The following is a 24749-nucleotide window of genomic DNA, read 5'->3' as shown; positions in this document are numbered from 1 at the left end:
AAAAACTGCAAAACCTCCGCCCCTTTGAACGCATCAATCGATGGGAGACACGCTAACAAAAGACAACATTGGAGAAAAAATAGGGTCTGAGAACAATTTTATCCAAAAGGAGACTGAGGGCAGCGAGAAAATGGGGCAAAGTGGGGACTATGGTGTGTAATACCGCAGAAACAAGATAAGATAGCGTTAGCCTGTGTGATGTTTAATATTTCCAGTAGTTGTCACCTATGAGGACACACGAAAGGTACCTGCTAGTGCCTGATTGCGTCAGTGGAAAAGTTCCAAAGGTCCCAAGCACCGGAAAAGTTTCTCATCAAAGGAACGTCAAAGAGTTATTCCGGAATTAGGCGCCGAAACCCCCAAACTGTTCAGACTCTAATCCCGTTCCCATCCTCACAAAAGGTTAGGCTGACGTGGCGCGTTACCGTGGCGACACGTGTCGAAAAGCAAGCCGCCTTCATGACGGCAAAGCGACGAGCTGAACCGCACGTTACGTTCACTCGCTGGCAGGTCGACGACACGCTTTGGATCTTACACGGCGGTTAGAACAATGACACGCCACTTGTGGAGAGGCTGGCTGGGGAGACATGAAGGTCTGACAGGGGGGTTTGACAACGACAAAACACGTGTTCTCGGCGGGGAACACGGACGCATGGCAGTTGGTTTTTGATATCAGAGGAGCCGATGTTGTTCCCCACTCCTGGATTGTGTTCCGCATCTGCTTCCTCAGACAAACCATCGCGACATTCTCGGAAAAATCAACTTTTATGACATTTTTCATTCCGTAAATACGACTTTGTCTCAAATGTATTTTCCCATTATTCTGGCAATATTGTCACTTTTTTTAAAATATATATATAAATATATATAAATATAAAAAATATATTTTTGTCTCATACTGTTACGATTTTGTTCACATAAAGTTGCAAGGGGGGCATTTTTGTTTTTATTCTTTTGCAAAAATGTTGTTAAGTCAGCATTTTTTTCCTTGAAGTCTCTTCATGAACAAACAAGATCACTGCAGTGAGGTTAAAAAAAATAAATAAATAAATAAATAAAATATATATATATATATGTATATATATATATATATATTTTTTTAAGACTATTGTTTAGTATTCGTACTTTATTTACATATGTATACACATTTTTAGAACTTCATATATCAGAGTATTCACATTTTTCTTCTTGGTATGCACATCTTTTTCTATCCCTTTTTATTAGAAATGTATGATGTATTTATTGATTTGGTATCATTTATTCTCATAAAATTGAAGTTAAATCACATTTTTATTTTTAGCTCGGTTGGTAGAGCGGCCGGGCCGTGCCAGCAACTTGAGGGTTGCAGGTTCGATTCCCGCTTCCGCCATCCTTGTCACTGCCGTTGTGTCCTTGGGCAAGACACTTTACCCACCTGCTCCCAGTGCCACCCACACTGGTTTGAATGTAACTTAGATATTGGGTTTCACTATGTAAAGCGCTTTGAGTCACTAGAGAAAAAGCGCTATATAAATATAATTCACTTCACTTATCTTGGTAATCTTTTTTTTTTTTAAATTATAACAATTTATTATTTTAAATTTTATTTTGACTATGGCTTTTCCTAAATCCCCATATTTTTCTCTCAATATTACAACTTCATTCTTGCAATATTATGACTTCTTAATGTTTTTTTGTTAAAATGATGATGTATTTATTGATTTGTTTATTATTTACTCTGATATAATTGAAGTTTAATACATTTTGATTTTGGTAATATGATTTCTTTAAAATTTTTATAACAATTTATTATTTTAAGTATTATTTTGTGAGACTTGGCCCCCTCTCATCCACCCGCACGCTGAGCATCGGCTCCCTACAGGGCTGTGTGCTGAGCCCTCTCCTCTACTGCCTCTACACCCATGACTGCAGTCCAGCCCATAGTGACAACCTTATCGTCAAGTTTGCTGACGATACCACAGTGGTCGGGCTCATCTCCAGGGGTGACGAGGCTGCCTACAGTGAGGAGGTCCTGAAGCTGACGGCCTGGTCTTCGGAGAACAACCTCGCTCTCAACACCAGCAAGACCAGAGAGATAATTGTCGACTTCAGGAGGAACAGCACCGACCCCGCCCCCCCCACCCCCCACATCAATGGCGAGCATGTGGAGAGGGTCCACTCCTTCAGGTACCTTGGAGTCCACATCTCTAACGACTTTTCCTGGACAGTCAACACCACATCAATCATCAAGAAGGCTCAGCAGCGGCTACACTTTCTGAGAGTCCTCGGGAAGTACAACCTGAAGCCTGACCTGCTGCTGACCTTCTACCGCTCGTCTATCGAGAGCCTGTTGACCTACTGTATTTCAGTATGGTACGGCATAGATAGGGAGAGGCTGCATAAAGTGGTCAAGGCGGCTCAGATGATCATCGGCCACCTTCTCCCCTCTCTGATGGACATCAACACCTCCCGCTGCCTCAACAGAGCCAGTGCCATCATCAAGGACAGCACCCACTCTGGCTCTGACCTGTTCCACCTGCTGCCCTCTGGGAAGCGCTACAGGTGTATCAAAACCAAGACAAACAGGCTACTCAGTGGCCTAGTGGGTAGAGGGTCCGCCCTGAGATCGGTAGGTCGTGAGTTCAAACCCCGGCTGAGTCATACCAAAGACTATAAAAATGGGACGCATTACCTCCCTGCTTGACACTCAGCATTAAGGGTTGGAATTGGAGGTTATATCACCAAAAATGATTCCCGGGCGCGGCACTGCTGCTGCCAACTGCTCCCCTCACCTCCCAAGGGGTGATCAAGGGTGATGGGTCAAATGCAGAGAATAATTTCGCCACACCTAGTGTGTGTGTGACAATCATTGGTACTTTACCTTTTAACTAAAGAACAGCTTCTTCCCCAAGGCCATAACCACCCTGAACGGACTGCTCCATTGACCCTCATAACTGCCTTCTCTTCGGTGTACATATTGTTTTCTTGCATGCACACAACTGTATGGAATGGCCTCAATCTCGTTACCCTGCATAATGACAATAAAGCTGATTCTGATTATTTTAAATATTATTTTGACTACTGTTTTTCCAAAATTCCCATTTTTTTCTCAGTAATTACAACTTAATTCTTGCAATATTGCGATTTCTTAATGTCTTTTTGTTAAAATTAAGTCTCATAATACAACTTTGTCTCCAACTATTATGGTGTCCACATTAGATTAGAGGTTTGCATTCTTCACATGGTGCAAATTTCTTCATAAAATTAAGACCTTATTTCTGTAAAATGTATTTTTTTCTTGTAATATTACTTAAAAAAATATTATTTCGCCAAGATTTTGTTCAGTCAGCATGTATTGCTCCTCTCGCTATGACTTTGCTTTCCGATCAATTCCTGCCATCCTGCACTCTCATTGGCCGACTCTTAATGGACAAGTGAGGGTAAATAAATTAATATACATTTTTAAAAACGCTATAGCCTTATATTTTGACCATGTATACAAACTTAAGTTTAAAATGTTATACTACATCATAATATAAAAACATTCCTTACTGTGATAAACAACGTGTTTTCTTTCCTTTTTATAATACAAAAATATCATTTATTTATTTATGAATTATTTATGCTCATAAAATTGACGTTTCATTTCATTTTGGTAATATAACATTTTTAAAAATAATTTTAACAAATTATTAATATTAATATTAATCATGCACAGCATACTATAAATTACCTTTTGCACTATATTTATTTATATTATTATGTGTTGTCAACTTTGTACTTATTTTTATTATTATTATTTTTTTATGTCATTACCTGAAATAAATAAATAAATAAATAAATGAATTAAAAAAAAAAAGAAATTAATATTATTTCAAATGTTGGTATTATTTGGGCAATACTGTTTTTCCCAACAACTTTACTCTTGCAATTTAACAAATATTTATGTCCTCGTTTTTTGTTGTAATCACATTTCTCATAGTACAACTTCTCATATGGTTCTAATTTAGTTTTTTTTTTAACATTTTCTTCTAAAAAAAACCACTAGGGCTGTCAAAGTTGACGCATTAACGCGTTAACTATAGGTTCCTTGAACGGCGATACATTTTTTAACGTGCAATTAACATCCTGACTCCTTTATGACCCTCGGCCCGTTCCGTAGCTTGAGGCAATGCAATGGTGTCCAGGTACTGTGGAGTCACAATCGGGACCATAGCGAAGAGAAATGCACAAACCAAGCAGGACATTATAGAAGCCCCAGGTCCAAAGCCATGAAGAGTTGTTCTAAGGACTAAACAAGACAATTTTACCTTCAATCATTGGATCGAACGCTGGTGGTGTGCTTTGCCTCTTGTAGAGAGATGAGGCTTCACCTCCGTGTTTACATTACACTTGAGAGCATTAATAACCGAGGTTTGCTCCGGAGCAAACTTTGGCATTAAGTGGGGAGGGGGCAGACTGGCAGATCTGGACTTTGCGGACGACTTGGCTCTGTTAGCCATTCCTACGCTGCGCTCCAAAAATTGACAAACAATCTGCATGAGCAAGGGGAAAAAGTCGGCCTACGTATAAGCGAAGAGAAGACCAAGGCCATGACCGTCGCACAAGACCAAAACGTTACACTGCTCACTGTAGGCGAACAAGGCATAGAGTACGTTAAGAACTTCAAGTATCTGGGAAGCAACATCTCAAACACTGGAGATGCAGAAAAGGATGTACACACCAGAAACGGAAAAGCTGCAGGAGTCTTCCAATGCCTCCGGATCATCTGGTCATCAAAATCTATCAGTACGTCCACAAAGCTGCGCCTCTAAATGTCAGTGGTCATCCCTACAGTGACCTATGCCTGTGAGAGGTGGATGAAGACATCAAGCATTACGAACAAGCTGGATGTCTTCCACCGACGGTGCCTCAGATACATCTTGAGGATCTCATGGAGAGACCACATCACCAATGAAGAGGGGATGAGAAGGGCAGGGGTAGCACCATTGTCCAACATAGTCTCTGACAGGAGAAGGAGAATGGCTGGACACGTACTCCGACTGCCAAGAGAGACACCGGCAAGTGTGGCAATGGACTGGGTGCCAGAAGGGGGAAAGAGGAAGAGAGGACGGCCAAAGAAGACGTGGAGACAAACAGCCAAGGAAGACCTGAGAGAGATGAGTGTCAGCTGGCATGGAGCAAGAAGGGTCGCCAGTGACCGGAACAAATGGAGGGGACTCGTCGCCCAATGTTCCAACAGGAACGGGAGGAACTAAGTCTAAGTAAGTAAGCATTAATAACATAAAATGTAGATTGTTACTCAAACTGCTTTATTAATATGGAATAAAAGCTCAGTAGAAAAAAATGAAGGTAGCGAGGAAGTTTAAAGTCACTTTAATGGGAGACTTTTGTCAAAATATGTCAAGTCTTCTCTCATACCAATCACTTACCTCCAGCTTCACAATAATAGCGCTATGCATCACATCCGGTGTAACCAAAAAAAACTACGAAAATAATCTTACAATACGACCATGCTTTGTCAAAGATGTTTTGCAATGTTATTCTGTGATATTTCCACCTATATACATGTTTTCTGGCAGATTGAAATAAAGTGTATTGTCATAGCGGCGGCAATATGAGCAAGTCAGCCTTTTATTTATCTTCCCAAATAGCACCGTCGACTTAAATGGACAGAAGCGAGACACACACAAACACACAGCGGCTCCTCGAACACTTTCTCATCCCCTTCTTTGCTACCACTGAGAAGATGTCTAAGACTGCAGGCATCATTTTCACTGCCCTCTGCAGACCACATTGGGTAATTACAGTTCACTACACGATACAGGATATTCTTTAAAGGCCTACTGAAATGAGATTTTATTATTTAAACGGAGATAGCTGGTCCATTCTATGTGTCATACTTTATCATTTTGCGATATTGCCATATTTTTGCTGAAAGGATTTAGTAGAGAACATCGACAATAAAGTTCGCAACTTTTGGTCGCTAATAAAAAAGCCTTGCCTTTACCGGAAGTAACAGACGATGTGCGCGTGATGTCACTGGTTGTACGGCTCCTCACATCCTCACATTGTTTACAATGTGAGCCACCAGCTGTAAGAGCAATTCGGACCAAGAAAGCGACAATTCCTCCATTAATTTGAGCGAGGATGAAAGATTCGTGGATGAGGATATTGATATTGAAGGACTAGAAAAAAAAAAACAGGCGAGGGCAAGTGAGAGCGATTCAGATGTTTTTAGACACATTTACTAGGATAATTTTGGAAAATCCCTTTTCTGCTTATTGTGTTACTGGTGATTTAGTGAGATTAAATTGTACCTGAAGTCAGAGGGGTGTGGCCACGGGTGTCTTGACGCCAGTCTCTGAGGGAAGTCACGCAGCTGCATGGACGGCGCTAGCTCCGCTGATCTCTGGTAAGAGGCGACTTTATACCACAATTTTCTCACCGAAAACTGCCAGTAAACATGTAGTCCGGATCCATGTTCGCTTGACCGCTCTGATCCATAGTAAAGCTTCACCTCCGGCAATTTAAAAAAAGGAAACACCGACTGTGTTTGTGTGGCTAAAGGCTAAAGCTTCCCACCTCCATCTTTCTACTTTGACTTCTCCATTATTAATTGAACAAATTGCAAAAGATTCAGCAACACAGGTGTCCAGAATACTGTGTAATTATGCGATCAAAGCAGACTACTTATAGCTTGGATCGGGCTGGAAAATAATGTCCGCTATAACCCGAGACATCAAACGCACGCGTCATCATACCGCAACGTTTTCAACAGGACACTTCGCGGAAATTTAAAATTGCAATTTAGTAAACTAAAAAGGCCGTATTGGCATGTGCTGCAATGTTAATATTTCAACATTGATATATAAACTATCGGACTGCGTGGTCGGTAGTAGTGGGTTTCAGTAGGCCTTTAAAAACTTACAGAATGTTTAACAGGCTGAATATTACAATTCATTAATACATAGAGAAGGAAAAGACATTGTCCTGCAGCAAAACAAATATGATTTACTTGTACAACACACAGTGTACAACACATCGGAAGCATTTTTTTCAGGCAAAAATATCACATTATACATTACCATCGTTGACAATCCAATCATGATCGTAACAATCCACATTTTGTGTTATTAATGCGTGAAACTGCTATCTAAACATGGAAGTGTAGCTCCTCCTCTGAATGCAAGTGCTCCTACAGCAGGAATACAAATCTGTATTCCTACAAAATACAACATCTAGCAAGACACCAACAGACTGCGGGTAATTTTTAAAATTCTCTTTGTGTCAGGCTTGCCATTGAGAGTTTGTTTGTGTTTTAGTTTCTCCTCTGTGTGTTTAGTATTTCCTGTCCTTAGTTCCTGTCAGCACTCTTATTTTGGTTAGGCTTCCTGTTTGTCTCCCTGAGTGCTTTGTTGTGCTCAGCTGTGGCTGATTGGCACCTGGCCACACCTGATGTCAATCAGCCAGCTCCTATTTTACCTGCTTTGTTCCTCCAGTCAGTACTGGATTATTGTATTGCATGTCGCACTTGTCATTGCTACCTGTCGTGTCGTATCTCGTTGCGGTAAGCTATGTATGTTAGCGGTTTTTAGCTTACTGTCTTTTGTTCCCTGCTTACAGTTTGTTTTCTAAGTACAAGTACGACTTCTGTTTTCCATGCTAAAGTTCCTTTTTGTTTTCTAGCTCCCATGCTAGCTCTCTTAGTTTGTTATCCGCCCACGTGCGTGCTTTTTGTTTGTACCCTTTGTTTGGTTTTGTTCTAGTATTTTATATTAAAACCATGTTTCCTTATTCAATGCCTGCCTCCGTCTCTGCATCTTGGGGTTCGTCAACTACAAACTTTGACACTTTGAAAGCGTATTTATGTCCTTTTTGTGTCGATCTGTTTTAAAAAGGCATACGGTCTTTAGAAAAAATAGTTTAATAAAGCTAACTAATTGTCCAGTCATGGGATTAAAACTTGAAAACGATCTGTCTAGGGTACACTTCTTAATGATGAAAAATTGTATTTATCTGCGATTAATTACGATTAATTTTGAATTAACTATGAACAAATCGCGACAAAATATTTTAATTGCTTGTCTAACCCTGAAAAAACAATTTGATCTCCCTTTCCTCACAAAAGTAGGACTTTATTTTCGCCGATATTCTGTTAAGTCAGCATTTTCTGCTTCAGGGGTTTTTTTTTTAATTTATTGGAAGGCCACAGTCAAGATTTAACAGGTTTAACAAATAAGCCAATATATAATGTAAAAAAGTTGCAATGTTGGGAAAATAAAATTGGAATATTCTAAACTTTTATAGTGGGAAAACAATTCTAATGTTAGAGAATAAATCCTTCTTAGTTCTCATACTTTCTGGAGAACATCCATCCATCCATCCATCCATTTTCTACCGCTTATTCCCTTTCGGGGTCGCGGGGGGCGCTGGCGCCTATCTCAGCTACAATCGGGCGGAAGGCGGCGTACACCCTGGACAAGGCGCCACCTCATCGCAGGGCCAACACAGATAGACAGACAACATTCACACTCACATTCACAGTGTACATGAAAACAATCCAACCATGACAGCATCAAACATTTTTCAATCATGATGCACGTCGAGAAAAACCAACAAAGCTTGCTTCCTGTCAGTCATTCCCCCTACCTGTTTGGGAGCGGTGAGCGTCTGCAGACCCGTCGCCTTGGCAACCATGGTGTGGCTGTTGCCTGGGCTGGGCTGCAGCGTCAGGGTCAGGCCCGAAACGGCGTGGACGCGGAGCTCGGTGATGGAAACCTTGTCGTCCGTGACAGAGAAGGCCGTCTGTCCCAGCACGGCGTCCACAGCCAGCGGAGAGTCCACCTGCAGGAGGGGAGGACATAAAAAGAAAAAGAGGCGCTTTTATTGTCTCTCAACATGAGGGACGCGGCGTGGGCGCAGAGATGGACAACAGCTTTATTGTCTTCTGTGAAGCTCATAAAGCCTGTGAGCATTTTGGATTAAAGCGTATTTTTGTTGTCGTTCATCCGCGTGTCAACACTCTGTCCATCATAGCGAGGAGCAAACAACAACAGAAAAGTGCAGTCAGAAGAAACCATCTCCAGGTAGGAGCTGTCACACCTGTCTCCGCACAAACTGAGACGGCTGACGGCCACGTGGACCTTTTGACACCACCAGCTAACCTTTTTCACCCTATGAAACAATATTTTTGCTATACACATGGTCTCTTTTTTTTTTTTTTTTCTCGTACTGGATATCATGCATTTTTCTTGTAAAAATGCAACCTTTTTCTTGAAATTTAACTTGATTCTTTGAATAAAAAATATAAATAATAAATATAAATTATTACTTGTTAATATTACTACAATATTTAGGTTTTTTTCACCCCAAAAATATTTTTTTAATCACGTAATTACAACTTTTGTGTCATAATTTTAATGGAGGAATTCTGAATGTAATTTCCAGATATTAGACCTCATAATACAATAATATACAAATGTATTCCAATAAAATTATGGATTTTTTTTCTCGTCATATATGTTATCACGCTGTAATATTACACCCTTTTTTGCCCAAAAAAGTAAAACCTTTCATTTTGATGTTATTTGTGTTCTTTTTTTTTTTTTTTTGCTCATACTTGACATCATGCATTTATTCTTGTAAAAGTGCAACTTTTTGTTTGACATTTAACTTAATTCTTTAAAAAACATATATAAATAACAAAATATAAATTACTTAGGTTTTTTATCTCCAAAATATATATATTTTTTCATCACGTAATTATATCTTTTGTGTCATAATTTTAATGGAGAAATTCTGAATTAAATTTCCAGATATTAGACCTCATAATACAATAATATACAAAAGTATTCCAATAAAATTATGGATTTTCAATGATAAAAAAATTGCAACTTTTTTCTGGTCGTATACAGGTATGTGACTATGTGGAAATATTACACCTTGTTTGCCCATAAAAGTAAAACCTTTCATTGTGACATTTTGTGATTTTTTGTTTTGCTCAAACTGGATATCATGTATTTATTCTTGTAAAACTGCAACCTTTTTCTTGACATTTCACTTAATTCGTTAAAGACAAATATATATACAGTATATAATGAATATACATTATTGCTTGTTATTACAATATTTAGGTTTTTTCCTCAAACATATATATTTTTTTCATCACGTAATTACAGCTTTTGTGTCGTGATTTATATGGAGAAATTCTGAATGTAATTTCCAGATATTAGACTTCATAATACAATAATATACGGATGTATTCCAATAAAATTATGGATTTTTTCTGGTCATATACAGTATGTAACTAAATTGTAATATTACACCCTTATTTGCCTATAAAAGTAAAACCTTTCATTGTGACGTTTATTTGTGTTCTTTTTTTTTGTTTTTTTGCTCATACTGGACATCATGCATTTATTCTTGTAAAAATGCAACCTTTTTCTTGACATTTAAGTTGATTCTTTCAATGAAAAAATATAAATAATAACTATATAAATTATTGCTTGTTAATATTACTACAATATTTAGTTTTTTTCATCAAAAATATATTTTTTTCATCACTTAATTATAGCTTTTGTGTCATAATTTTAATGGAGGAATTCTGAATGTAATTTCCAGATATTAGACCTCATAATACAATAATATACAAATGTATTCCAATAAAATGACAGATTTTTTTTCTCGTCATATATGTTACTACGTTGTAATATTACACCCTTTTTTTTGCCCATAAAAGTAAAACCTTTCATTGTGATGTTTTTTGTGTTCTTTATATTTTTGCTCATACTTGACATCATGCATTTATTCTTGTAAAAGTGCAACGTTTTTTTGACATTTAACTTAATTCTTTAAAAGACATATATAAATAACAAAATATATATTACTTAGGTTTTTTTTCCTCAAAAATATATATATTTTTTGTGTCATAATTTTAATGGAGAAATTCTGAATTTAATTTCCAGATTTTAGACCTCATAATACAATAATATGCAAATGTATTCCGATAAAATTATGGATTTTCAATGTTAAAAAAATTGCAACTTTTTTCTGGTCATATACAGGTAGTTTACTATGTTGAAATATCACACCTTGTTTGCCCATAAAAGTAAAACCTTTCATTGTGACATTTTGTGATTATTATTATTATTATTATTTTTTTTTTTTTGCTCATGCTGGATATCATGCATTTATTCTTTTAAAACTGCAACCTTTTTCTTGACATTTAACTTAATTTGTTAAAAACAAATATATATATTGAATATACATTATTGCTTGTTATTACAATATTTAGGTTTTTTTCCATCAATAATATATTTTTTTCATCACGTAATTACAGCTTTTGTGGCATAATTTTAATGGAGGAATTCTGAACGTAATTTCAGATATTAGACCTCATAATACAATAATATACAAATGTATTCCAGTAAAATTATGGATTTTTTCTGGTCATATATGTTACTTAATTGTAACATTACACCCTTTTTTGTCCATAAAAGTAAAACCTTTCATTGTGACATTAATTTGTGTTCTTTTTTTCTTTTTTTGCTCATACTGGGCATCATGCATTTATTCTTGTAAAAATGCAACCTTTTTTTTTTAAATTTAACTTGATTCTTTGAATAAAAAATATAAATAATAAATATAAATTATTGCTTGTTAATATTACTACAATATTTAGTTTTTTTCAACAAAAATATGTTTTTTTCATCACGTAATTACAGCTTTTGTGTCATAATTTTAATGGAGGAATTCTGAATGTAATTTCCAGATAACCGACCTCATAATACAATAATATACAAATGTATTCCAATAAAATGATGGATTTTTTTTCTCGTTATATATGTTACTACGTAGTAACATTACACTCTTTGTTGCCCATAAAAGTAAAACCTTTCATTGTGACGTTTGTGTTCTTTTTTTTTTTTGCTCATACTGGATATCATGCATTTATATTTGTAAAGCAGCAACCTCTTCCTTGACATTTAACTTAATTCTTTAAAAATATATATCAGTAAATATAAATTATTGCTTGTTAATATTACTACAATGTTTAACTTTTTTTCCTCAAAAATATATATATTTTTCATCACATAATTACAGCTTTTGTGTAATAATTTTATTAAGAAATTCTGAATTTAATTTCCAGATATTAAACCTCATAATACAATACTATACAAATGTATTCCAATAAAATGATGGATTTTCAATGATAAAAAATTGCACCTTTTTCTGGTCATATATGTTACTATGTTGTAATATTACACCTTGTTTAACATAAAATTACATATTTATTGTTGTAAAATTAATCATTTATTCCTCTTTATTCTGTCAATATTACACTATTTTGCATTGGTTAAATTACATATGTGAATCTAATAATCAAACACATTTATTTATTTATTTACAATGTTTATCTTTGTAATATTACATGTTCATTTACGCAATTTTCAACTATTTTATTAAAATATTACCATCACTTTTTTAATGTAATATTATAATAATTTTATAAAAACAATAATATCTCCTCTTTTACTCTAGCAACATTATAGGAGTTTCTCCTCATAATATATATATATATTCATCCTGTCTATTCTAGCAATATTCAGCATTATTTTTCACATCTAATTTGTATTTGTTTGTCGTTCTAATATTCCAAATGTATTCCCACACTTTTCAAATGTGTTTTTAAACTTTTACCAGCACTTTTCTTTTAATTATTGATTTTCTTTCAATCTGCCTTTCCCTTCTTCATTAAATTCAATGTATTTTCCCATTGTCATATATGTGACTGCATACTCACAATAAAAAACATTATTTTTTGTAATATACAGTAACAAATCATTTCTCAAATTCTAGCTACAAGTTTGAACTTTTTTAAATGATCATCACTGTTTTTTCCCATTATTTATTGTTGTAAAATGAGTTGGTAAATGAGTTATACTTGTATAGCACTTTTCTACCTTTAAGGTACTCAAAGCGCTTTGACACTATTTCCACATTCACCCATTCACCCATACATTCACACACTGAAAGCGGGAGCTGCCATGCAAGGCCCTAACCACCACCCAACAGGAGCAAGGGTGAAGTGCCTTGCTCAATGACACTACGGATGTGACTAGGATTGTGGAAGCCGGGGATCCAACCAATCCACGCCGTCACCCAACTTTTTGCCATTTCCATTTTTCGTCATTAATTCTTCCTGTTTATTCTGGCAATGTGAAGTGAATTATATTTGTAAAGCGTTTTTTCTCTAGTGAATCAAAGCGCTTCACATAGTGAAACCCAATATCTAATTTAACATTTAAACCAGTGTGGGTGGCACTGGGAGCAGGTGGGTAAAGTGTCTTGCCCAAGGACACAACGGCAGTGACTAGGATGGCGGAAGTGGGGATCAAACCTGCAACCCTCAAATTGCTGACACGGCCGCTCTACCAACCAAACTATACCGCTCCGGCAATGTTATGCTTATTTTATTCGATTGAATTCCACTCTTCAAATAATTGAATTATTTGAAGAGTGTAGCTAAACTGTTTCACAGTAATATTACAAATTAATTTTCACAGTTTGCAACTTTTGACTAAAAATATTACCATTATTTTTTTTAACAAAAAAATATACATTTATCGGCAACATTTTTTTTTTCTCTTCTATAACTTTAGCAATATAATTTTTTACTCCTCTCTGAGCTGCCACCTTATTGTGGTAGAGGAGTTTGCGTGTCCCAATGATCCTAGGAGCTATGTTGTCCGGGGGCTTTAAGCCCCCTGGTAGGGTATCACAAGGCAAACTGGTCCTAGGTGAGGGACCAGACAAAGAGCAGCTCGAAGACCTCTATGAAAAACTCGGACATGGGAGGAGTTCGGCAAAGTCATGGAAAACGACTTCCGGATGGCTTCGAAGCGATTCTGGACCACCGTCCGCCGCCTCAGGAAGGGGAAGCAGTGCACTGTCAACAACACCGTGTATGGTGCGGATGGTGTTCTGCTGACTTCGACTGCGGATGTTGTGGATCGGTGGAAGGAATACTTTGAAGACCTCCACAATCCCACCAACACGTCTTCCTATGAGGAAGCGGTGCCTGGGGAATCTGTGGTGGGCTCTCCTATTTCTGGGGCTGAGGTTGCTGAGGTAGTTATAAAGCTCCTCGGTGGCAAGGCCCCAGGGGTGGACGAGATCTGCATGGAGTTCCTTAAAGCTCTGGATGCTGTGGGGCTGTCTTGGTTGACAAGACTCTGCAGCATCGCGTGGACATCGGGGTAGGTACCTCTGGATTGGCAGACCGGGGTGGTGGTTCCTCTTTTTAAGAAGGGGGACCGGAGGGTGTGTTCCAACTATCGTGGGATCACACTCCTCAGCCTTCCCGGTAAGGTTTATTCAGGTCTACTGGAGAGGAGGCTACGCCGGATAGTCGAACCTCGGATTCAGGAGGAACAGTGTGGTTTTCGTCCTGGTCGTGGAACTGTGGACCAGCTCTATACTCTCGGCAGGGTTCTTGAAGGTGCATGGGAGTTTGCCCAACCAGTCTACATGTGCTTTGTGGACTTGGAGAAGGCATTCGACCGTGTCCCTCGGGAAGTCCTGTGGGGAGTGCTCAGAGAGTATGGGGTACCGGACTGTCTTATTGTGGCGGTCCGCTCCCTGTACGATCAGTGTCAGAGCTTGGTCCGCATTGCCGGCAGTAAGACGGACACGTTTCCAGTGAGGGTTGGACTCCGCCAAGGCTGTCCTTTGTCACTGATTCTGTTCATAACTTTTATGGACCGAATTTCTAGGCGCAGTCAAGGCGTTGAGGGGTTTGGGTTTGGTGGCCGCGGGATTAGGTCTCTGCTTTTTGCAGATGATGTGGTCCTGATGGCTTCATCTGACCGGGATCTTCAGCTCTCGCTGGATCGGTTCGCAGCCGACTGTGAAGCGACCGGAGTGAGAATCAGCACCTCCAAGTCCGAGTCCATGGTTCTCGCCCGGAAAAGGGTGGAGTGCCATCTCCAATCGATGTACGTTCCCATCCTCACCTGTGGTCATGAGCTTTGGGTCATGATTGAAAGGATAAGATCACGGGTACAAGCGGCCGAAATGAGTTTCCTCCGCCGTGTGGCGGGGCTCTCCCTTAGAGATAGGGTGAGAAGCACTGCCATCCGGGGGGAGCTCAAAGTAAAGCCGCTGCTTTTCCATATCGAGAGGAACCAGATGAGGTGGTTCGGGCATCTGGTCAGGATGCCACCCGAACGCCTCCCGAAGGAGGTGTTTAGGGCACATCCGACCGGTGGGAGGCCACGGGGAAGGCCCAGAACACGTTGGGAAGACTATGTCTCCTGGCTGGCCTGGGAACGCCTCGGGATCCCCCGGGAAGAGCTAGACGAAGTGGCTGGGGAGAGGGAGGTCTGGGCTTCCCTGCTTAGGCTGCTGCCCCCGCGACCCGACCTCGGATGAGCGGAAGAAGATGGATGGATGGATGTAATATAATTTAATTTTTAAATTTATTTATAATAAACCAATTAACTCTGTTGCTTATACAGCTTTTATTATTTCGAAACTTTATTCTCATATTTTCAACTTTTCTGGCAATACTACAAGTATAATATAGCAATACATTAGAACATTTTTCTGGTACTATTATTTTTCTCCTCTTCATGTACAAGCATACATCTTTGTCAGAACTCCAGCAGGAAAACGGCAAAGCATGAGCGACGCTAGCAGGCGGTAAAAAAGCGAAGCGGTGCAGTCGTGAAGTCAAGTCTCGCTTGCATATGCATGTTGTTGTGATGGATTAATGTGCCAGGAAAGGAACAGCGACGCTTCACGGAGCAACACACACACGCACACACACACACACACACACACTTACAGACACACTTACAGACACAAGTACGTGTGCGAGCGCCCGAGGCCTTACAGGAAGGATGAGTAACGTTTCCAAGTTGACGGGGGACAACTTCCACGATGTGACGGATGGACTGTCTTGAACGCCTCAAAGTCACACAGCTTCACTCTTGGCTGCAAAGGACGGATGGACGCTAACGCAGGCGAGGAAGACGACAGGGGGGGCCTCGTGAAAGGCGACGGAGCAACGCATCGATTTGTGTGCTGGAGTGCGTCTCGTAAACGACGTTTTGCGTTCCATCAATCTTTTTTTGCCGTTTTTATTTTTCGTCAGGCGGCTAAAATGAAAATGTGAACACAATGGAAATCAATACGTACAAATGTCAAAGTGAAATAAAAATCCAAAACGCATGTGCAGGAAAACCATAGCAACTAATCTGCATGTACGGAGGGTGGGATTTTTCTTTCTTGGCTCTTGGCGAAGGCGGTCGCACTCCCTCCTTCTCTGTATCTGCCTTCCTTTTCTTGTCTAAACTTTTTTTTTTTGTCCTGTCCAGCTACTCAGGCGAATCATATTGCTGATGTACAAACCCCGTTTCCATAAGAGTTGGGAAATTGTGTTAGATGGAAATATAAACGGAATACAATAATTTGCAAATCCTTTTCAACTCATTCAATTGAATGCACTACAAAGACAAGATATTTGATGTTCAAACTCATAAACTTTTTTTTTTTTTGCAAATAATAATTAACTTACAATTTCATGGCTGCAAAACGTGCCAAAGTAGTAGGGAAAGGGCATGTGTTTCATCACCTTTTTTTTAAACAACACTCAATAAACCTTTGGGAACTAAAGAGACACATTTTTGAAGCTTTTCAGGTGGAATTCTTTCCCATTCTTGTTTTATGTACAGCTTAAGTTGTTCAACAGTCCGGGGCCTCCGTTGTGGTATTTTAGACTTTATAATGCGCCACACATTTTCAATGGGAGACAGGTCAGGACTACAGGCAAGCCAGTCTAGTACCCGCATTCTTTTACAATGAAGCCACGCTGTTGTAACAAGTGACTTAGCATTGTCTTGCTGAAATAAGCAGGGGCGTCCATGATAACGTTGGTTAGATGACAACATATGTTGCTCCAAAACCTGTATGGACCTTTCAGCATTAATGGTGCCTTCACAGCTGTGTAAGTTACCCATGCCTTGGGCACAAATGCACCCCCATAACATCACAGATGCTGGCTTTTGAACTTTGCACCTAGTACAGTCCTGATTGTTCTTTTCCTCTTTGGTTCGGAGAACACGACATTCACCGTTTCCAAAAAACAATTTGAAATGTGGACTCGTCAGACCTGTCCAGGGTGTACTCCGTCTTCTGCCCGATTCTAGCTGAGATAGGCGCCAGCGCCCCCCGCGACCCCAAAAGGGAATAAGTGGTAGAAAAATGGATGGATGGATGGACTCGTCAGACCACAGAACCCTTTTCCGCTTTGCATCAGTCCATCTTAGCTGAGCTCAGGCCCAGAGAAGCCGGCAGATTTCTGGGTGTCGTTGATAAATGGCTTTGGCTTTGCATAGTAGATTTAATTTGCACTTACAGATATAGCGACAAACTGTAGTTACTGACAGTGGTTTTCTGAAGTGTTCCTGAGCCCATGTGGTGATATCCTTTACACACTGATGTCGGTTTTTGATGCAGTACTGCTTGAGGGAACGAAGGTCCGTTATATCATTGCTTACGTGCAGTGATTTCTCCAGATTTTCTGAACCTTTTGATGGTATTACGGACCGTAGATGTTAAAATTCCTAAATTTCTTGCAATAGCCCGTTGAGAAATGTTGTTCTTAAACTGTTTGACAGTTTGCTCATGCATTTGTTCACAAAGTGGTGACCGTTTTCCCAATCCTTGTTTGTGAATGACTGAGCATTTCACGGAAGCTGCTTTTATACCCAATCATGGCACCCACCTGTTCCCAATTAGACTGCACACCTGTGGGATGTTCCAAATAAGTGTTTGATGAGAATTCCTCAACTTTATCAGTATTTATTGCCACCTTTCCCAACTCTTTTGTCACGTGTTGCTGGCATCAAATTCTAAAGTTAATGATTATTTGCAAAAAAAAAGTGTTTATCAGTTTGGGCATCAAATATGTTGTCTTTGTAGCATATTCAACTGAATATGGGTTGAAAAGGATTTGCAAATCATTGTATTCCGTTTGTATTTACATCTAACACAATTTCCCAAATCATATGGAAACGGGGTTTGTAGATGCCCATATCGGCTGTACTAATTTACCTTATAAAAGAAGAAGTGTGGGATACTTCTCTCGTTGCCTTATTTGTATTTGACTTAATTAAATAGATTTATATTGTTATTTGGTGCAGGTGGGCCGGAGCAGGAGGGGATACACAGAGAAAAAAAGGAAGATATGTACAAACATGAAGGTAAAAGTGATAGCAAAGAAGCAGTTAGTGAAATGAATAATACAGAAATGACAATGAACATTATTACACCACAAATGGAAATAGCACTATTGGTTAATAATAATAATAATAATAATAATTATAATAATAATAATATAATAACCTCTATTATCCATCCCATCCATCCATTTTCTACCGCTTATTCCCTTTCGGGGTCGCAGGGGGCGCTGGCGCCTATCTCAGCTACGATCGGGCGGAAGGCGGGGTACACCCTGGACAAGTCGCCACCTCATCACAGGGCCAACACAGATAGACAGACAACATTCACACTCACATTCACACACTAGGGCCAATTTAGTTTTGTCAATCAACCTATCCCCAGGTGCATGTCTTTGGAAGTGGGAGGAAGCCGGAGTACTCGGAGGGAACCCACACATTCACGGGGAGAACATGCAAACTCCACACAGAAAGATCCCGAGCCTGGATTTGAACCCAGGACTGCAGGACCTTCGTATTGTGAGGCAGACGCACTAACCCCTCTTCCACCGTGAAGCCCAACCTCTATTATCAATAACACAATTGTTCAAATGTAACAATACATATATGTAATGATAAACTTTAAGTGCCTCTCTTTCTGCGCTGTCCTCCGAAATCTAAACATCTGTCATGTTTTGTTTAGTTTTTGACTCCCTCAGTTCCTGTTTTGAGCTCCCCCGGGTTTGTGTTTTGGTTGCCATGTGTGCAGACTGGTTTCACCTGCCTCTGATTAATGTTCGGCATGCTCACCTGCTGCCGGGCACTAATCAGATTATTCCCGTTTTTCGCCACACTCAGGCTGGTTTTCTTAGTTGCTTCCATGCAACAGTCAGATTTGATTATCATATTTCTTTGAATTGCCGCAGGACATATAGTATGTGCCTGCCTTGAATTACTGTCGGGTCAAACTCGCTTCACAAAATAATTAGCGCATGCTTAGTATTACCGCCTGGTCAAACTCATAACGTCACGAGTGCCACTTCCCCTGTCATCATTTTCAAAATGGAGGAGGCTGATTTCAATACCGGTAATTTGAAATCGCATAAAAGGAAGAAGATTAAGAGCTATTCAGTAGGATTGAAGGTCCAAGCTTACATCACACTCAAATTTTTACTGCATGCCTTTGGTAAGTGCCGGAGTGAGAAGAGGTTTTAAAATAATTAGCGCATGCTTACTTTTATCGCATGCCTTTGGTAAGCGCAGGAGTGAGAATAGGTTTTAAATTAATTAGCGCCCCGGCGGCAATTCAAGGAAATACGGTAATCCCTGCTTCTATGATTCAGGATTCTTGTTTGTATGCTAAGCTTTCGCGCTAGCTAGTTCCTTGGCCCCCTGTGTGATCGGCACGTCTCTCTTTTGTTTGGATCTTGTATTTTTGTATTCCTTGTGATTTATGGACAATAAATCATATTCTTGCCTGCACTTTGCCTCCAGAGTTCCATCTGCTTCTTGGGAGAAGGATCCACGCAGTAAAATGCGACCCCGCCGTGACACTAACACGGAATTGATAAACTGGACTCTTTTAGTGGTACATGATTGTCATTGGTTTTTCGTCCAGGACGAAGAAGACATCTATTTGGAACTGAGATCACAGGGCATCTGCTGATGCGTATTAACAAAGTCGGAAAACGACGGCAACCAGTGAAGGAGCCCAAAGGCTGCACAACGCAATGGACTGTAGGAGTAGAGCTGTGGGCACACAGACTGTGGCCATCCATCGCAAACTGGATAACATCAGGGAGAAGCTTTCTGAAATGCAAAGCTTGATCAACTTGAGAGCAAGAATGTAATAAGATCAGACAAACCATTGGAATGTGTCTGCTCGCCTGGAAAACAATAATCCTTATCTACAAACCCTGTTTCCATATGTGTTGGGAAATTGTGTTGGATGTAAATATAAATGGAATACAATGATGGGGCCGTAGGCGCAAACTGGCAGCCACGCTTCCGTCAGTCTACCCCAGGGCAGCTGTGGCTACTGATATAGCTTACCACCACTGATTGAATGTTGAGTCCAACTTCCCTGTGAGCGCTTTGAGTGTCTAGACAAGCGCTATATACATCTAAGTTATTATTATTATTATATTTGATGTTCAAACTGATAAACATTTTTTTTTTTTTCAAATAATCATTAATTTTAGAATTTGATGCCAGCAACACGTGACAAAGAAGTTGGGAAAGGTGGCAATAAATACTGATAAAGTTGATACATGCTCATCAAACACTTATTTGGAACATCCCACATGTGTGCAGGCTAATTGGGAACAGGTGGGTGCCATGATTGGGTATAAAAACAGCTTGCCAAAAAATGCTCAGTCTTTCACAAGAAAGGATGGGGCAAGGAATACCCCTTTGTCCACAACTGTGTGAGCAAATAGTCAAACAGTTTAAGAACAACGTTTTTCAAAGTGCAATTGAAAGAAATTTATGGATTTCAGCATCTATGGTCCATAATATCATCAAAAGCTTCAGAGAATCTGGAGAAATCACTCCACCTAGGCGGCATGGCCAACACTGAATGACCGTGACCTTTGATCCCTCAGGCGGCACTGTATCAAAAACCGACATCAATCTCTAAAGGATATCACCACATGGGCTCAGGAACACTTTAGAAAACCACTGTCACTAAATACAGTTCTTCGCTACATCTGTAAGTGCAAGTTAAAGCTCTACTGTGCGAAGCGAAAGCCATTTATCAACAACATCCAGAATTGCGCTGGCTTCTCTGGGTCCGAGATCATCTAAGATGGACTGATGCAAAGTGGAAAAGTGTTCTCTGGTCTGACAAGTCCACATTTCAAATAGTCTTTGGAAATATTTGACATTGTGTCATCCGGACCAAAGGGGAAGCGAACCCTCCAGACTGTTATTGACGCAATGTTAAAAAGCCAGCATTTGTGATGGTATGGGGGTGCTTTAGTGCCCAAGGCATGGGTAACTTACACATCTGTAAAGGCACCATTAATGCTGAAAGGTACATACAGGATTTGGAACAACATATGCTGCCATCTAAGCGCAGTCTTTTTCATGGACGCCCCTGCTTATTTCAGCAAGACAACGCCAAGCCACATTCAGCACGTGTTACAACAGCGTAGCTTTGTAAAAAAAGAGTGCGGGTACGTTCCTGGCCCGCCTGCAGTCCAGACCTGTCTCTCATCGAAAATGTGTGGCGCATTATGAAGCGTAAAATACGACAGTGGAGACCCCGGACTGATGAACGACTGAAGCTCTACATAAAACAAGAATGGGAAAGAATTCCACTTTCAAAATTTCAACAATTAGTTTACTTAGTTCCCAAACGTTTATTGAGTGTTGTTAAAAGAAAAGGTGATGTAACACAGTGGTGAACATGCCCTTTCCCAATTACTTTGGCATGTGTTTCAGCCATGAAATTCTAAGTTAATTATTATTTGCAAAAACAAATAAAGTTTATGAGTTTGAACATCAAATATCTTGTCTTTGTAGTGCATTCAATTGAAAATGGTTTGAAAATAATTTGCAAATCATTGCATTCCGTTTATATTTACATCTAACACAATTTCCCAACTCATATGGAAACAGGGTTTGTACAATTCGACTCCCTCAAATGTCGTAAACGTCCCAGCGTGAACATCACGGTGGTAGCCGCGAGTACTGCACTATTTGGAGATAAAACCTGATTGCGATTTTTTTTTCTCTCTAAAATTGCGATTCAATTTGCGATTTTATTTTTGATACTTAAAAATGCATAAAACTGCAAAAATATCAAGTGAAGGAAGACATGTTACTTTTAGATTTAAGGAGCCACAGATTAGAACAATATGCAATAATTTGCTTCACTCTTTAACTACAGGAATAATCAATAAAAAACTATACAGTGTTTGTATGGTAATGAAATCGTAACATAAATTAACAATGCAAGTAGCCACTTAAAAGGATATCAACTTTTATTATTACTTTAAAATAGTTTATTTTGTTTTTGTGCATAACTTCCCATCCAACACTAGCAGATTTGAGCTAAATTAACGGATTTTTTGCGGTGTCCGGCAAAAATAGAAGCTCTGCTTATATTTAGCTCTGGAATGTCCGGAATGTTGGTGACGTTCCGCGGGCGGGTGAAATTGACGCGTTGACTTGAATAAAAACGTAGTGAGTCCGTCGGCGCGTGTTTGCCGGTCCGCGGCCTTTTCGGATTCAGTGGAAATTCAGGGTGCTTTCTTCCTGTTTGAAATGAGAGACGAACAAAGGCAAGGATCAACGATTGTGATTGGCGAACATGGCTGTCCCTCAAATGCCGGTGACTGTGGAGAAAAAAACAAGAACCGTACTCTTGCGGTTATTTACCACACTAATTAAAACCTCATTGTCAATTTGATTGATTGTGCAACCTTAAAAGCCGCTCTGAACTCTGTTCGCCATGGCTGCTTAAAAACTCTGTTGCAAGTCTCGTAGTTTCTTTGTTTTAACGTGTATATATACAGTAGAGCTGTGAATCTTTGGGCACCACATGATACGATTCGATTTTCGGGGGTAACAATTATATTCAGAATCGATTCTCGATTAAAAATCAATACTTTTTAAACAACATAGGGTGCCAGTTCTACAATTAACTACATTCCTGGATAAAATAAACAGCTCTGATACATTTCTATATTACTTATTGTTTAATGACATTTTACCCAAAGATTTACTAAAGTGGCAGCAAAGGACAGATTAAAGAAAACATATATTATTCTTTTAAATCGAATTTTGATTTATTCCAATCGATTATGAATTGTTACAAAGAAGAGTTGCGATTGATTTGAAAATTTAGGTTTTTTTTAACACCTCAGGTATACAATATAATGCTTATCGTGGCTATCGATAACACCCCATTCCTCCTAAGCTTGGCTCAACTTTTTTTTGTTTGTTTTTTTTTACTCCCCCCGCGTCCAACGTTTTTTACAGCACTCATCAGCAGTTTTGTTACCTTGTACAATATACAGTGGGGGGAAAAAAATATTTAGTCAGCCACCGATTGTGCAAGTTCTCCCACTTAAAATGATGACAGAGGTCTGTAATTTTCATCATTGGTACACTTCAACTGTGAGAGACAGAATGTGAAAAATAAATCCAGGAATTCACATCGTAAAAATTTTAAAGAAATTATTTGTAAATGATGGTGGAAAATAAGTATTTGGTCAACCATTCAAAGCCCTCACTGATGAAAGGAGGTTTTGGCTCAAAATCTCACGATACATGGCCCCATTCATTCTTTCTAACACGGATCAATTGTCCTGTCCCCTTAGCAGAAAAACAGCCCCAAAGCATGATGTTTCCACCTCCATGCTTCACAGTAGGTATGGTGTTCTTGGGGTGCAACTCAGTATTCTTCTTCCTCCAAACACCACGAGTTGAGTTTATACCCAAAAGTTCTATTTTGGTTTTATCTGACCACATGACATTCTCCCAATCCTCTGCTGTATCATCCATGTATCCATTTTGTATAAACTCAACTTGTCGTGTTTGGAGGAAGAAGAATACTGAGTTGCATCCCAAGAACACCATACCTACTGTGAAGCATGGGGGTGGAAACATCATGCTTTGGGGCTGTTTTTCTGCTAAGGGGACAGGACAATTGATCCGTGTTAGAAAGAATGAATGGGGCCATGTATCGTGAGATTTTGATCCAAAACCTCCTTCCATCAGTGAGAGCTTTTAATGGTTGACCAAATACTTATTTTCCACCATCATTTACAAATAAATTCCTTAAAATTCCTACAATGTGAATTCCTGGATTGTTTCACATTCTGTCTCTCACAGTTGAAGTGTACCTATGATGAAAATTACAGACCTCTGTCATCATTTTAAGTGGGAGAACTTGCACAATCGGTGGCTGACTAAATACTTTTTTGCCCGTCCTCTCTTTTGGTGCTTTTTCAGTGCAATGACAATAAAGTGCTACCCTACTTTCTGTGGTACAAAATTACATGTCATTTGACAACACACTGTATGTGTGGTACTTGAACACACCTCTTACTGTTTATTCAGTACTTAATTAACAGTAAATAAAAACAAGCAATTAAAGGGGAACGTCCCAACCAGGGGCAATTTTACGATTCTTCAGCGCCGATTATTGTGCTCAAGGAACTGATCAGCCGACACTTCAAACTTTCATGACAAACATTTCTCATCTTAGCCTCCTTCGGCGTGATTAACGCTGTCAAACGCCGCCTCTTGATGCTCGCTAGCTGGCATGGAATGCCGACAAGCTGATGAAATACAAATGCAATACCTGTGCAGAGGGGGACAAAAAAAATAACAGGATAGCGTGACCCCTTCGTCTTCAACTTTTATAACCCCCGTAAACTTTTCAGGCAATTACGCCACTCCCCGCTTCGCACGGCCAGCGAGGGCAACAACCGCAAAATAAACCTCTCCACGGCGCTCGCCACACAACGATTCCCCTGAAAGCAACACTGATGTCAGAGTCACTTCAATAACATTCTCTCCGAGGAGACGTTTCAC

At 39.4% G+C, this 24749-nt stretch overlaps 1 protein-coding gene across 2 annotated transcripts in view; it reads right to left on the bottom strand.

The window, feature by feature from the left end:
* Nucleotides 1–24749, bottom strand: part of tmem132e (transmembrane protein 132E) — a 975100-nt gene that overhangs the window by 11115 nt on the left and 939236 nt on the right. For both annotated transcript variants that reach the window (XM_061898877.1, XM_061898876.1), the window contains exon 8: nt 8632–8826. In XM_061898877.1, coding sequence (XP_061754861.1) covers nt 8632–8826 — 195 coding nt within the window. The remainder of the gene's footprint in view (nt 1–8631; nt 8827–24749) is intronic.

Source organism: Nerophis ophidion, linkage group LG04, assembly GCF_033978795.1.
Source record: "Nerophis ophidion isolate RoL-2023_Sa linkage group LG04, RoL_Noph_v1.0, whole genome shotgun sequence".
Classification (NCBI taxonomy): Eukaryota; Metazoa; Chordata; class Actinopteri; order Syngnathiformes; family Syngnathidae; genus Nerophis; species Nerophis ophidion.
This window is presented reverse-complemented; position numbering and strand designations above follow the sequence as displayed.